The sequence below is a fragment of the Lepisosteus oculatus genome, chromosome 4 (assembly GCF_040954835.1).
Source record: "Lepisosteus oculatus isolate fLepOcu1 chromosome 4, fLepOcu1.hap2, whole genome shotgun sequence".
NCBI classification, from domain to species: domain Eukaryota; kingdom Metazoa; phylum Chordata; class Actinopteri; order Semionotiformes; family Lepisosteidae; genus Lepisosteus; species Lepisosteus oculatus.
Window position 1 is genome coordinate 29,626,863 of NC_090699.1, and position 16,599 is coordinate 29,643,461.

The following is a 16,599-nucleotide window of genomic DNA, read 5'->3' on the forward strand; positions in this document are numbered from 1 at the left end:
AAACAGATGGAAAATAAAACTGATTGGATCTAGAATGGAAGAGAAACAGCTTCTTATTCTGAAAGATTGTGCTGCTCATACAGTGAAAACAAAGGTCACGTTGCAGGCCCATCCAAGCTTGTTCTGGACACACACTTCTTGCTGAATTAGGAAGAGAAAACACTTTCACTCCCACCTCACTATCACATGCGGTTAAATAGAAATCTAAAACATTTCCAAATCAAACAGCCCTGATCTATTTCTTAAAGCGGGGATGTCTAATTCAACTCCTTAAGGGCCACTTTCCAGCAAATTTTATAGGTCTCTGTCTAAAGGGTATTTTTTTTACACTGGTCAGGTGTCATTTAAAGATTGTATCTTGAGATTTTATCCTTGGCACCATAACTTGACTCATTATACAATTTCAAATAGACATCTAACTCCACTGATAGGTCTACAATGGCTCCTTTTTGAGTTAAACCCGAGTAGGCCACAAATTAAAAACTATTTTTGTTTCTATTATTTATAAGACTGTTCTTGTGTTTTTATGCTGTTAAAGGAGTTCAATAATGAGCAGCGAACTGAAGCAATATATACTTTTTTTAGATGTCAAAAATATCAAAAGGTGCTTTCAGATGTCCCTACTGTTTATGCTGAGAGAAACTGGAATGTCTAAATCTGGAAATAGTTTCAAACGGTGGTAAAGCAAAAAGAGGCTAGATAAGCAAAGAGAAATGATTCTCAATACTTGAGCTCACACCAAGACAAGAAATTGTTTCCAAATGCAGATAATTACTATACAAAGAGGGCCCACCACATTTATTTATACCCCTGATGAAAAATAACAATAAACATCAAGTAATAAAGATTTACAGATCAGATAATGTTTCTGATATAAATGTTATATAGTAGTGCACAGAAATCTTAATAGCATTGCACATAGCAAAGTCATATGTGTCATAAATATTTTAAATCCAGAAAACACGAGGGTCACAATTATTCACAACCTTGTAGTCAGTGTTTTGTAAATTTCCTCTGGCAGGGATTACACAGACTAGACACTTCTGTAGTGATCTATGTGATTCTGGCATATTATATTTATGAAATTCCTCCACATAAAACTGTTCTATACTCTTCAGAGCCTTTGGTTACAATTAGTAAACTGCCACATTGAGTTAGAATAATGTTAACAACACTGATTCTGTGCACAGTTAACCATTCCTTTGTCAATTTTGATGTATGTCTTGGATCATTGTCATGCTGATAGGTCTACTTTCACCCAAGCCTGAGCTTCTTGGCAGAAATATCCAGGTGTCTGGCCAAAATCTCCTGATACGTGATGTAGTTAATTATTCCCACTATCTTAACAAGGGCTGCAGGACCCATAAAACAACCCCAAAACATAACATACGTACTGTAGTTTCAGCAATATTTCACCATGGGCATGAGTATTTTCTTAACATGAGCTTAATTTTTTTAAGCCACACATAATGCGGGTAAGTAGGTAAAAAAATCTAAATTTTCACGCACAAGGGCATTGTTTCAATAGTCATTCATATGATGTTTGCCATGTTTGAGCCATCTGCTGTCAGAAGACACTTTTTCCTTGAGATATAAGTTTAAATGACACATTCATGCAGGTGACTTTGAATGGTCATTTTTGATATTTTGTACCCTGATGAGGTTAGCTTTTGTTTCTAATCTCATGGTTGCATGACACACTTGTGTCCTGTTTTGCCACTATATCTGTGGCCTTAAATTCCTTAATAATAAAGTATTATTACCAGTAAAGTATTATCTACCAGTAAAAACTGGTAGATACTAACAGTCTAACATGTAACAGCCTCTAACATGTAAAACCTGACTCATTTCAACTGTGTGAAACTGGTGAACAACTTAAGTATCAAGTTTGGCCTATATCACGTAACATGAATGACTGTAATAATAATAATAAACTTTATTTTATATAGCGCCTTTAAAGGTGGCTTCTCAAAGCGCTTTACAGGATGACAATAACAATGAATAAGAAGACTACAACAATAAATAAGAACATTTCACAAGACAGGACACAATTAAAATTACAACAATATAACAATAACAATAGAGGAGACCGTGGAAGATGGTATTAAGAAGAGCAGAGGGGTGAAGAATGGAACCAGTTAAGTAAAGGCTTTTCTGAAAAGGAGGGTTTTGAGTCTGGATTTGAAGGAGTTTAGAGAAGGTGACTCTCTAATATCCTTGGGCAAAGAGTTCCAGAGCTTGGGGGCATAGCAGGAGAAGGCCCTGTCGCCCATACAATGTAGACGGGCTTGGGGGACAGTAAGGAGGGCAGAATTTGAAGAGCGGAGGTTGCGAGGTGGGGAGTAGGGCGATAAAAGTTCAGACAGGTATTGAGGTGCCAAGCCATGTAAAGCCTTGTAGGTGAGCATGAGGATTTTAATGAGAACTGTAGATTCAAAATCCCATTATGTGCATGAAGTTATTGTGATTTTGATGAACAGTAATAAAAAGTTAGGAATTGTTGCAAAATTGAAAAGCCTGATGCAGGTCTAGAAATATTTCTAATGTTTAGAAACCAAGGAGTCCTAACACTCAAGACAGCACTCTTACATATTTTTCCACATGTCAAGATGAATGGTGAATCCTTGTGTTTTACCTACTAAATTATCCCTGGAATACTGTGTCTTAAACTCGGACTTTTTGGGACATTTTGGGATGAAATAAATTTCAGTCGAAAGTGATACTTCTTACGAAGAACTGCCTCCATTACCACTTTTTTTACCTCCACGGAAAAAGATTAATAGAATTATGTTTACACCAGAAGTGGGTTATTACTTCCCTGGCTATATAAAATCCAAGAAACGCCTGAGCATAAACAAACAGAAATGCCATTGCTCAAGCCAAGACCAGGGCTATCTCCACATTGAGGAGACTAAAACAGGATTATTACCATGCAGACAGCTGACTCTCCATACCTTATATCTCATCTTAGGGCAAGAGTGAATGTAGAAGCCCAGGTAGTAATAACAGAGCTTGGGAGCCTTCTGATGGAGCTGTCGGGTGAAAGCGATTTCCCTGCACGAAGAGATAAGAAAAAAAGCACTTCAGTTTCAATAGGAACACATTCAGGTCTCCCCCCCCCACTTCGTTCTTTTTCTCACTCTCTCTATTCATTATAGGCTTTCTTCCCCTTAAAGCTAGCTGCACTGGAGAAAAACACTTCTAGGTCAAACCTTTGCCAAACTGCAGCCCGCGGAAAGGGCAGGTTTCAACATTCCCAGCCCCCCGACAAAAGCAGACGGAGAATTGAAATGAATATGAATGACGAGGGAGCAGATAGAGGTGAGGGGGCCATTCACAAATCCCTCTGCCCCCCCCATCACCACCTCCACTGGCTGAATGCTGAAGCCTCTATTATCCAGGCATCGCCTCTCATTAAGAGGCTGATCTGAAATTCAAACAGAACAATTATATACACCCTTTTAAGGTCTCTTGTTAATATTAATATGCACATAGGAGCCTTTTCTATTACAGACACCAGCCTTTGCAATGATGACCAGCTGGGCTGAAGACAACAGTACAACAGCACAAGCGCTATTTTAAGAAACATCCACCCCCCAGTTCTAAATCTTTCTCTTACTTCTGAAAACCCGTGAGAGGCACTTCATCTTCCTCACCAATTCATATGCAAATATAGCTGCTTGAGAGCAGAAGAGACGAGCAAAGAAGGGTACGAGGAGAGGAGCCCAAAGCCTATTCCGTAGCTGAAATGACCAAAATCCACCCTATCCCCAGGTAGAATGGTGTCACCTCAAAATCCCAGTGCACTGCCTTTTCACTCAATTTCAGATACAGCTAAACGCAGACTAGTAAACGGTGTTCGATTATATTTAGTTTTTATCAGGAACATAACCTTCCAAAAATACTTCATGGCTCTGAAGTGAGCTTCGCAATTTTCTATATGATTTAAAATGTAGATTGGTTTTGTCTTAACAAAAAATAATGCCCCACTAACAATATCGTAACAGATTTACAATCCAAGCCCTATGTGTTACTGGAAAATGAAAAGGGATAAAACACTTCCCAGGCTATTACATCTAAGAAATGGTCATGCTCTTTCTGGATTTGTGCTGGTTCAGCAGTGCCCACTTTTTAAACTGCACACAGTGATGGGGGTTTTAAAAGCAGCAGGTACAGCTGTTTAAAAGGACCTGAGCATGATTAAACTAAAAATCACTGTCTACAAACAACCTGAGAATATTTCGTCCTCTTTTTCATGACAGAATGGGACCTCTTGTGCATATACAGAGAAGAGATTTAGGTTTGTTTCTCTTGGACAGGACTGTAGGGCCTGAAGTTAAGTTTTTGATGACTTGAGCTAATTTTTTTTAAAGTTTGAAATCAGCATATTTATTCAGATTGTCTTAATCAGGATTCCTACTTGTTGGCACAGGCACACAGCTTCCTTTTATAAGCAAATTTAAAAGGTAGGGGAAACTGGTAACACATCCTGGGGAATAGCTGTAGAAACACTGAGAATATACAGCCTGAATCACCCACACATGCAGAAAAATAACTGAAAAGGCTTTTTCATGCTGTAAAGTTAGACTCTTGGAAAGTCATGCCAAGGGTAACTTTCTTTTAAGGTAACAGATTAAACAGGCTTATACAAGGGTCTTAAACTAATAGTTCAGCAGCAGTTTGACATCTGTTAAAAGAAATGTTAAGCCCCACATAAGAAAAGCAGTTATAACTAAGCATCCACAGACTATATAAACTGTAGAAAGGTAAGAATATGTTGCCTGGAGTATTTCCTTTTTTTAACATCCAAACATTGATCACTTTTCCCAATAAGAAAACCACTGCAGACTTGCCTAATCAAAACTTGAGCCTTTTACATAAAGTCACGACAAGGAATAACTGTCAAGCAATATAGAAATCACCACACAATAAGAGCACCCATTTTGTTTCCAGACAAGCGAGGACAGCTATGATATATAAACTTCATATTTCAAGGAGCTTGCTTAAAATTTTGTGCTAGCAAAAAAAGATAAAAAACTGGGATTTATCATGCATATATAATAGTGCTCTACAGTTCTGGTCATTAAGGATCCCTGCTAATCAGGTTTTATAGATTTCTTCAAATCATTACTTGTTTTACATCTAAGGTTAAAGTGGTTAAATGAAGCATATAATTAGACTATTAACCTAATTAAAAATTACAATGAAATGAAAACCAGAGGAAACCTGGGTTTCAAGGTCCGCATTTGTGGAATGGTATGAATACTACATTCATAAGTTGTAAGGAGTGCTTTTTTAACCGCAAACATACTGGAAATCATCAAATAAATCATCAACATACCTCAAACTGAGTAAGAACAGTTCTCTATTGAACAAAATCGGGTAACTGAAATGAACTGTATATAAATAATTGCAGAAGAAACTTAAAATGCAATGTCACATGGTATTTAAAATATCCATGCCATAAAATTAAAAACTAAGACATTTTGAAAAATGAGACATTTACAAAAAATAACTGTGAATTTGGCCTTGTATATGAACTATCAACAGTTTCCAGAAATTTAAATCCTGTTAATTTACCTGAATAAATCTGAATAAAGGCACATTGTTAAAATAATAATTAAATATTCTTCAGTATAATTATATACAACAGCTGGGAGTTTGTAACACCTGAAATGGATGAAACTATGCAATAGGAACTGGGAAGGAAATAGGAAAATAGGAAATAGGATCCTGGAAATTCTGCTGGTAGCTCATGTGAAGACGGGGGTTCCCAGCATACTGACGTGTAAGTGTTTAGGGGTGAAACGTCACCTGAGGGCAGTGTAGGACCCCAGAGACAGGCTGGAGAAGTCTGGGTCATAGTACAGGTACACTGAGGACACACTGGTAGGAAGGATGTCAATCACTCCCACTGCAATTATTCTGCCATCCAGCCAGTACTGCTGATGGAAGGAACCATAGCCACAATCTGGTCCGTCTGGGGCACTTTCAGCCTGGGGAGAGAAAAAAATGTGCTCTTAAATCATCAAAGCATTTGTCATAAGAATACAAGAAAAGATAAAGACTAAAACTATTAGCCAGCAGCCATATCACCCTGCAACTCACAATTGGCAGCCCACTGAAGCTAAACAGGTGTGAGCCTGGTCGGTACCTGGATGGGAGACCTCCTGGGAAAAACTAAGGTTGCTGCTGGAAGAGGTGTTAGTGGGGCTAGCAGAGGGTGCTCACCCTGCGGTTCATGTGGGTCCTAATGCCCCAGTATAGTGACGGGGACACTATACTGTAAATAGGCGTAAAACCGAGGTCCTGACTCTCTGTGGTCATTAAAAATCCCAGGGCATTTCACGAAAAGAGTAGGAGTGTAACCCCGGCGTCTGGGCCAAATTTCCCATTGGGCCTTACCAATCATGGCCTCCTAATAATCCCCGTCTATGAATTGGCTTCATTACCCTGCTCTCCTCCCCACTGATAGCTGATGTGTGGTGACTATGTCTAGGTGTCCAGGTGCAGCATCCACATGGACAGCATCCAGGTGGATGCTGCACATTGGTGGTGGTGGAGGGGAGTTCCCATTACCTGTAAAGCGCTTTGAGTGGAGTGTCCAGAAAAGCGCTATATAAGTGTAAGCAAGTATTATTATTATTAAAACTGACCATCCAGCTGAACAGAGTATCAATTTTTTCCCCCACTATCCGTCACCACGTGAAGAGTTGTTATAACATATCCCTCATGCCACCTTCCACAAATGGGCTTAGCAATTTACTGCTGGTAGAAAAAAACGTTTTAGCTTTGGGATATAAAAATGCTCTTACCACGCTCTGTTATCTGCGGTTTCATATTCTGCTTGTTGGTATACTAACCTTAACTTACTGTAATCATTAAACAATTCAACTATACAAATCTTATGGCATTTCTTGAAAGCACAAGCATTACCTTGAGATTCCATTCTAGAATACAGTTACAGAACATTTCTGTGCTTTGGAAGTATAGAGCAGGGCTTTACTGAAAGACACAGTATCAGAACAGAAGGTGGAAACAGAAAGTTAAATCACACGAGCCAGAGCACCAAAAGTGCAGACTTTCTGTAGCGATTCAAGTAAGACTGTTAAGATTAATGTGACTTTGTTGACCTTGAATTCTTCACAGCTCCAGAGCAAATTTTTGGAAAAGCAAAGGCCACTTTAGTGCATGCCATTAGAGGAGGCATCTGCTGGAGATAGCAGCACTTGAAAGCATTCACAAACAGGAAAGCAACCCAAAGTGTCAGCGTTTTAAAATGAGATATTAAAATGGGTGGAAAGCCCTAGTCTTTACATCCATTTGATTACATTAATTAAATAAAAAGAGCAAGAAAAGGCCAAAGGAGAGTAAGGCAGTGAAAAGTTACTACCCCTTGAGAGAGACGCCATGGCCCAGGGACAGATGGCTGTTATAAAGATGGCAAAAGACAGCAGTGATGGCAGTAAGTAGTTTAGAGGTTTAAAGTAAATACACAAAGTCCTTGCTGTACTCCACTTTTATTGTAGCTGCTGGCTGCATGCTGTCTGCTACCCAGAGGAAATAGATCACATACATACTGAAATCAGCAGTGATCTCTGAAAGATTCCAATAACACTATGAAATATCACAAGAAAATAAGGATTTAAGCCAGTTTTCTTATTTGTTTAAGTGACACATGGCTAAGAATACAAATTGTAATCACAAAGTTTAATTTCTTGAGATTTAAGACCCCTGTCTCTTCTCTGGGGCACAATGATAAATGGTTACCCTCTCTGCAAGACTAATGGCAGCTGCTCTCAAATTTCCTCTCTTGCGCATTTCCCCATCCTACACTGATAAGAGAGCAATACAGGAAATTAACTGTTAGAATTTTCCTAATAAAAAGATAATATAGAGAAAATACCAGAAATAGACAAGTCATCACTTCCAAAGCTTTTTTTTTTAACTTGAAATAAACTAATTCACAAATGATATTGTCAATTCTATATTGTTACTTCTTAAAGCTGAACCTTTCACTCTTTAGAACTGCTTTATGAATCCTCAACAAGCTACAGTGGACAGCTGCCTAGAGTAAACATTAGGAACGACACATTAAATGTCTCTACTGCCAGATGACTGAAACATTATAGTACAACAGTACCGGGGCTGTTTTCTTCTAGTTTATAGAGATGTGTAGCAAGGGAAATTGCTTTCAAGAAATGCAGGCCTTATTCCCAAGAGGGAGATTGCAGCAGATTATGTCGAAAACAGCTTGAAAAGATGGTGAGATACTTTTTTTTTTAATCTTTTCTTCAAACTTCTGGATGAAGTGATTTCTGTATTGTCTGTGTAAGCAATCTCTACAGGCTCTTCACACCATTCACGTCTGCTTATCCAGTGTTGAGGCAGTCTGACACTGATTCTCCCTGCCACTTTGCACCTGTGCTGAGATCGTTTCACATCAGGCTCTGATAAACTGAGACTACATCCCCTTCATTAAGTGCATGAGAAATGGACGAGCTCTAGACAGCCTTAAACCACCTCAGACAAGCCAAAGACGGACGGTTTTTAAATTCCACTAAATGTCACAAGAAGGTAATGTAATTATATATTAAGATTTTATTAAATACATGGAGTCTGGGCAGAAACAATCCTGTCTGAGCCATGATGTCTGCATCCTTTATTGAAAGTAACTGGTTCAGCGTTATTGCCTTATCTCTCCATTTGCAGTTTGAAAAAGGAGAGATAAGGCAAGCCCCTAACATAGTTTATCTGTTGCCAATGTTAGCATCTGACAGCTTTAGCACAAGGCTTCTCTGTCAAAGTGATACAGTAGCCTGAACACATATTAATGGTTCCCAAATGCAGGGGTAGTATCCACAATCAAAGGGAGTGTGTTTTCAACTTCAACATCCATGAGACTGGGATTTTATTAAAAAAGGTTGTAGAATCTACCTCTCCACTGTTGTGTCCTCCGACTCAAGCCAGGGGGCTGCAGTAATGGAATCCAGCCCCCTCTTACCTCAAAGCCCTTTATAAAACTCAAGTTAAACCATTGTGAAGCTCATGTTTCACAAAGCTTTCTCTCACTTCTTGTAAGGTTACCTTATGGGGCCGCATAACCACAACTTCAAACACTGAAGCTTAAACTACAGAAGAGACTAAAAGAAATTTGGTAACCATTGTTTGGTCACTCATCTGCTTTTAATTAGACCACTGTGGATGAAACTCGTTAGAAGACTGACAGTATTTTGATATTCAGGGTGTGAAATACAATACAGCTCCCTTACAGATCAAACACACTTAGTTTGAACCATTGGTCTGGCAGTAGTTCTACTGAAGAAGGTAACAGTTTTCCCTCAGCCTAGATTTCCTACTGTAGAACACCTCCTCCCAGATTGTACTACATCTTCCTCAATAAAACCTAATAACTGCCATGTTCCGAGAGCTCAGGACAGAAGGACCAGCAGCATTGTGGTACCTGCTCTTCACAGCAGCCTTAAAGAAGGAGCCACTGCCTGAGAACCAATACTTGAATGGCTTGCATGCTGCATGTGGACCATATCCATCTTTTCTATTTAAGTGTTAAGTCTACATTGCCAATTGTGTTTCTAAATGGCAAGATTCAATATGTATCACTGTTCCATTTTAAGGTCTTGGAATGAACCAAAGAAATGCAATGCAATGGAGAGTGACAGATCAGAATGGCATGGAGGTGAATTTACTGAAACACTTCAGAAACCCAACCAGTGACACCTGCAGATATAGCAGCCTTCCAGAGCTGGATCTGGGTATCCCTGTCTTGAGTGGTCTTTGCATTGGGAAATCCTGTTGCAGAGTTCATACACTGTACATAGATCAAGGGTGCTGGGTTGATCATGAATGCTTCTCATCAGATCGTAGTGCTGATGGAGCCTAGTAATCAACCTTGGTACCATAGCAATTTTGTGAAGGTCCCATGACCACCATTCACAGAGTACTTGCATTACTCTACAATTATTACCCTTGTTTTTTTCTAAACTTCACATCATTGCAGAGTAATCAAAACCAGCAAAGCTATGTCCTTGTAGGCATGTATAAGATCACACTAAAAGGCTAGTTGCTTTGTATAATACAATAATTATGGGTGAAAACTTATATTGCATTTCTGAAGCATTCAGTGTACCAACAAGCAATTTTCCTTTAGTTGGTTTTTAAATAGGACCCAGGGATTATTATGCTAATTTCTTCACTTTACGTACACAGGATCACTCAAGAGGCAGAGGAATGATTATATGGCACTTTGTACAAGCAGTTAATTCATACACTTAATACATGTTGAAGGAATACCCTCTAATTGCTTAATGAAAAGCATTTAAAGCCACTCAGTGGTATAAATTTAGAAGTTTGTGTGTTTTGATAATGTCTGAGTTACACTGAGCTGGTCCTTGCCTCGAACAATTCTGATCGAGACTAAAGAGATCTTTTTAAAAATCTTTGTCACTGCAATATAAGTAACCTGACCCCTGACACATACAATCACACACTCACACCTCTGTCTGTTCTCTGGCCCTCTCATCTGGTCCTAAACACTTGTCTAATGTAAAAAACGTGTCCTAAGGCTAATGCTGCACCATTGATTTTACCTTAGGACTTGTCAAGGATAATGGGAGACTTTGTGAGGTCAGGTCAGTATCAACATTATCAGTATCAGTTAAATATCAAGGATTTAACTCCTACTTTTTTTGAAAAACTCCTGCTTTTTTAAATTGATTTTAAATAAAAAATTATGCTATTGAAGTTGTACATCAATACAGTTTTCTCAGGTGTATTATATTGGAAAGTGCTGTGTGGCTCAATCTTCCAGGAAACGCTCAGAAGAAACCGACAATCCAAGAGATACTGTGTTGTAATGTAATGCTCAAGGATCTCTGTTCACAGTAGAGTGCAAAGGTCGGGTTTATAGCTGACAGGGAAGACTGCTGCTGGGACTATTTTCACCATACAGCAGCTGGAGATCAAACTTTCTATACTAACAGAATTTAAATGAGCCCATCTGTAAAGAACTGCAAACATACTTGACTGCTAGCACCTCTGCAGCCTCCTACTTCTGTTCCAAATCTCCTGTACAATGAAGGACAGTTTTATAGTAGAATCAGATTGACAGTGAACCCCCCTGGACAGCTCTGAGTGTATCACCAGGTTTTTCTAAAGATGCTAAAAGTAGCATTTAAAATTATTAATTTTCTGTATCTTTACAGAGTTGCGAGCAATTTTTGCCAAAATGGCATTAAAGGGGAACTACAGTCCCAATTTCTCAGAACGGTTATTTAATCTTGGTAACAAAATAAATGAATTGATGTTAAGCACAAAATCCTGAACTTTCTGAAAGTACTGGATAGTCGCCATATTTGCAAACCCCTGGTCTTGCCACGATAGAGAGGGAGAGTTTGTGAGAATTGCAACGTGGTGCTGCCCTTCCTGCTCACTAGTCACTGTACTGACTAATGCAATGTGATGTATGAGCAAGTAAGTACAGGTTGTGCAGCCGAGATATTTCACCACAGAAATGTTCCAATGTGATCTGCATGCAGAGTTAACAAGTAAGTGGTATTAGTCAGCAAAACCGTCTCGAAGTCGAGAGCGATATTTCTATTGGATTAAAATAGATAGATACTTTATTGATCCCGTGAGGGAAATTGCAGAATATAAAATATATGCATTCACAAGCCTGCTCTTTATGATATAATATGACCTCTTCGCATCACCAGAAGTTTTATTGTCTCAATCTCAATCATAGAATGTATACCTGGGAATTTAATCTATTTTGTGATGCAAATTGGAGGTTTTACAAGTTACTGTGTAACTTTTACTTTTATTGTGCTCTGAAATACACTCGGCAATGTATATTCTTTCCAGACCTGAAATATAAAAATAGCATTGCAGTTCCTCTTTAAACCTGCAATGTATTTTGTTTGTTTACTGCTTGCATAGGTATATACTTCAAAGAACAGCTGAGCGGCTAACTGCGTCATCAATTTTACTGAAGACTTCTCCTGTTCAGAGCACAGAAGACCAGAGTAAGACTGATTTGTAAGGTAAAGATGCAGAAGACGCATATAAAAAAACAAGCATACATGCATACCACCCTACTTCTCTCATTTGTCAGCAAAATAGAGTTCAGCTTCAACATCACAACTCTTCACAATATATAGTGATAGACCAAAACATTCAGATGAATTTAGCTACAAAGAAAAAAGTCAGATATTTTGGTTTCTTCACCATCAAGTGTAAACAGTGTCATTTTGTCATATCAGTCTGTGAATCGTGGCTTTCAATTCAACATCTGAGGTAACTCAAACGGACAGATACAGTTGCTGTCATTACACGAAAAAAAATATTTTTATTAGTTATTAAAGTTATTTAGTTAGGATTGAAAAATTAAATGGGTTGAATACTTCTGCAATTGAGAATCTTCTAAGTTTCTTTAGAAATATAATTTACATAATACCAGAATGTTTAGCTTTAATCTGTAGATTGTTTAGACTGAAAATATAAAGTCTTATTTGAACGCGCCATAACTGCAAACTCAGGCATCAACACAACAGAGAAATTTTGCAGGGGGGAGAATAATTTCACAAGGCACCATAAGTCATTCAACTTACAGGTCGAGGGCCTCCAGTAAAGGCTCTTGTTCTGGGCTCTATGATGGCAGGTTCAAGCCTGGGTCATGTAAGCATATCGCAAGCAGCAGATTACAATTGGCTGAGCGCTGCCATGAGTTGGGTGGAATTCATCTGCAAGGGTTCTCTTGGTTTTTACAGAATGTGGGCTCATGAATGCTTGCAGGACATTTGTGCTGTTGGCCAGGGACACACTTCTCCGGTCAGCACTGAACCTCTGGGTACGGTGGCTATGACATGTTAAAAGATTGGCTCAGAAGTGGAAAGGTCTGAGGAGTGCCTAAATTTCCTCATTCTGTCCCCGTGTGCGGTTACCAGGTTTGTAGCTGTGATCTGACACATGAAACACCACAGCAGACTTTTCCAAATCAGGTGAATATATGAAAAATAACTGGAATTTTTTTTTTAAATACATACATAGATAGAAAAAAGAAAACATGAACAGGCACCTCGGGATATTAAAACAAGAGGAAAGGGAGACATAAATAACGGGATTCCCTTTTTATGGCCTTTGGTGTAGTCATAAGTTCTACTGTATAACATATTGCTGTGATAATAAATATGAACTCCAGTGGTGAAGTCTTTGATTTTGCACACAAGACAAGGAACTCCTGTCTAGTTGTTCAGAAAGCCAATTTAAGCAGTTTTCTGTACTGTCTATAAAATCTGGTTTTGTGACATTTTAATGAATGCTTTTTCACTGCAAATTTTCCACTGCAACACTGCAACTCTCAGGCCACCCACTAATTGAATCCAAAATGAGAAAGTAAATAGAAACCTGCTTGAAACAAACGAATGTCCGAAAAAAATTGAAACATCTCACCTGCAGCTCAGACAGTAACATTTCCTCTGATACAGTGTCTAGACCTTATTTATGTACCCTTTTCACTGCTTTTACAAGTCTTTTAGGGTAAACAAATTCCCTGCTGGGATTAAGTAAATAAGTCCAAGCTTGCAAATTTTATAGTAATAAAATACAACTGAAAACCAAATCAATACAATAGCATGTGAAACATTTTCGCCCTTCACACAGCTACACCTTCTGATGATGGCATGTCTCTGGAAGAAATTGAAGACAGCCTCTATTTACACAGGCAGGCTGTGACCTTTCGGCTCAGCTGTGCCAGAGAAAAAGAAGACAGCAACTGACGTGAACCTGGACGACACAGCTGTATGTGATCTCAGACTGGTTTGTTATTGCAGCTCACAACTGCACCCCAACAAGACAAGCTAAATCGCATCATTACACATTTTCACAAGAAATTAAAATATCTGAGATGAAATGTCTGGGTAATGGTTGTTAATCGCCTTGGCTCTGAAAACACTGTCAGATGTTTTTTCCACCAGATAAAAGCAAGTCTGTTCTCGTCAGCAGGCGCACAGCCTATAACGTGTAAAGTATTTTGGAAGCGTTTTTCCAACAGTGAAATTGGACCATAATTTGTTTGGTAGAAGGGTCAAGGATGAGGGCTGTGCATCAATTAAGCTGGCCTGTGTCCTTTACATTCCTAGCCTTTGTGCGTTCATTGCACTTCATACTACATAACTAAAACATTTAACACAGATGGCTTGAATTAGCATTAGAAGGTTAAATGTCAGGGACGAAGAGAAATAGGGCAAGCATGTTTTCTTTTGATGTAAAGGGCTACTGGTGTAGTTAGATATCTGAAACCAAAAAAAAACTCTACAGCAGCCAGGAATAGTAAATGAGTTTTACAAAAACCACAAAGTAGGTGCTATAGTAAAAATCTTTCCATATCTCAGAGGAGATTTGAGCAAAGAATAAAACCACTATGCTATAACAGGTGCAACTTGTTATAAAGGTGCTTATAGTTTTGGAAGGTTCCCACTACATAACTGAAACAAAAACAAATGACAGTAGGTGTGGCATCCTGAAGTGTCATTGCTTGGGTGAGTTGAACAGTATTTCTTTATCCTACCTTTGTGGTCATTTGTGTCTCGAAAATTTACACATCTTGACATCTAGGACACTTTGTAATTAGAGGCATAAGAAGACAAAGGTTATAAACAAAAGGAGGATATTAGGGCTATCTGGGTTATTTGGTTGGTAGTAATTATTTTTCCAAGATTCTCAACATAATAGTTTCAAAACAAAATGAGGCTCATGAGTTACTGTTCACATAGCAATCAAGGCAAGATCCCCTCTGTACAGAGTGTAATTCCTTGATCACTGCAGAAGGTGAGACTATTCCTGATCGACTCAATGTGTTGAGTTGATGGACAGATGGTGTCTCTACCCATGACAGATTCAGCTCTCCTGTCTAGCACCTCAGCCCCCAGGGAAGATCAGTGGTCAGAGAAGCTAGCTAACATACAGTAGTTACACATAGCAACTCTGACTCTATCAATCACTAACTTTATGATAGGAAACTCACTAGTATGTAATCAAATGTAATAGAAAACGAATATATAGGTAAATTTTTTAGCTTAAACTTAAGAGAAAAAACATAGTTGTGCATCACATTTTAGTAAAACATTGCCAAGTTCTCCTCCCCACTTAACTAATATTTAAGTGCATGAAATAATAAATAAATGGTTTCTGAATGTAATTTAAGAATATGATTTTTAGGTAGTTCTTTATAGCACAGTTTTAAAAATGAAATGCAATACAAAAAACTCATTTCGGCACTTCAGCAGAAGTTTACTGGTCATTAACACAAGAAATAAGATACTCATTCTGGCTCATGGTCCGTGACACTGGATTCAGAGATCTCTAAACAGCTGACAAGGAGACTTTCATAATTACAGGAGTCAATGAAGGGCTTCTTTAAACAGTGCCTGTACAAAAGATGAGCCGCCTTACTGTGCAAAGGTCCATCCACTTGGCTTTGGAGTGTCATTAAAAGCCGGAAGGTATTGGGGCTAACTCCCTGGCGCGTGGCCCAGTCGGAGCTGAGCTGTCCACTGGAGTCTTCCAGCTCTTGGATGTTAGTGAAGGGGGGGAGAGTTGGTATGCTGCACCACAAAGTCATTTACTAGCTTCTCCATGCCGAATATGTGAAAACAGGATGCCGTCTCTGATTTGAATCAGATCATTCAGTGTAGTGTGCTCTCTGTATGGTATTGGATTTCACTGGCTCTAGGGCTGCTGCCCAGTACAATGATGCAGCATTGCATTTAAGAAGATTAAAATAAAATAGGGAACCCCCACATGATCCCCAATCCTCCGGCTACTTAAAACCTCAAAATAAGATACAGAACACAAGTCCTGTTGATTATTGATATCAAATTAAGATGTTCTTCATCATTACCACCAGTAAACATAACGAAAATTCTGTGCAAACTTATAAAGTTCTGCAAAATCTTTCACCTCCTAGCAACAGTGTCACATTTTAATGCATTCCAGGTAATATAAATATATACTGTATGTGTGTGAAAGGTGTGATGAAGTAGATTATCAGCAAAGCCTGCAAAGAAAAATCAAAGTTTTAAGTAAAATCTAAGTCAGTTTTCTAAGTCAGTACTAGGTAGAAGCAGCTTTGACTACTGTCAGTATTTTGGAAAGGTCTCTGCCAGCTGGTATAATCTTCTCCATCAGTCCAGGCAACATTGCTCCAGTCCTGACAAGTTTATGGGGGATAGCTGATGGACTACATCAAGCTTCACTATTCATCTTCTATTGAATTTAAGTCAAGACTTTCACTCAAGAACATTAAGTCTCTGCTTCTCAGACCACTTCAATGTGCCATTAGCTTTATGCTTCAAGTCACTGTACTGTTGAAGTGCAAAGTTTCAAACCAGTTTGCAAAACCTCTAGGATTTGCATGTGATGTGCACCATCCATTTCCTCTCAATCCTGACATGCTTGCCAAACCATTGATGAGAAGTAATCCCATAACACTACATGGGCACCACCATGCCACAACACTGGGATGGCGCTGACTGTTTGATGTGCCATGTTGGGTCAGTTATGATGGTTTGCATTTCATCCAAA

The 16,599-nt window shown here is 38.7% G+C and overlaps 1 protein-coding gene across 6 annotated transcripts in view; it reads right to left on the reverse strand.

The window, feature by feature from the left end:
- LOC102683106 (arginyl-tRNA--protein transferase 1) overlaps positions 1-16,599 on the reverse strand; it is a 98,252-nt gene that overhangs the window by 40,055 nt on the left and 41,598 nt on the right. For all 6 annotated transcript variants that reach the window (XM_015346792.2, XM_015346789.2, XM_015346788.2 and 3 more), the window contains 2 exons: positions 5,815-5,996; positions 2,955-3,054 (listed from right to left, as the gene is read on the reverse strand). In XM_015346792.2, coding sequence (XP_015202278.1) covers positions 2,955-3,054; positions 5,815-5,996 — 282 coding nt within the window. The remainder of the gene's footprint in view (positions 1-2,954; positions 3,055-5,814; positions 5,997-16,599) is intronic.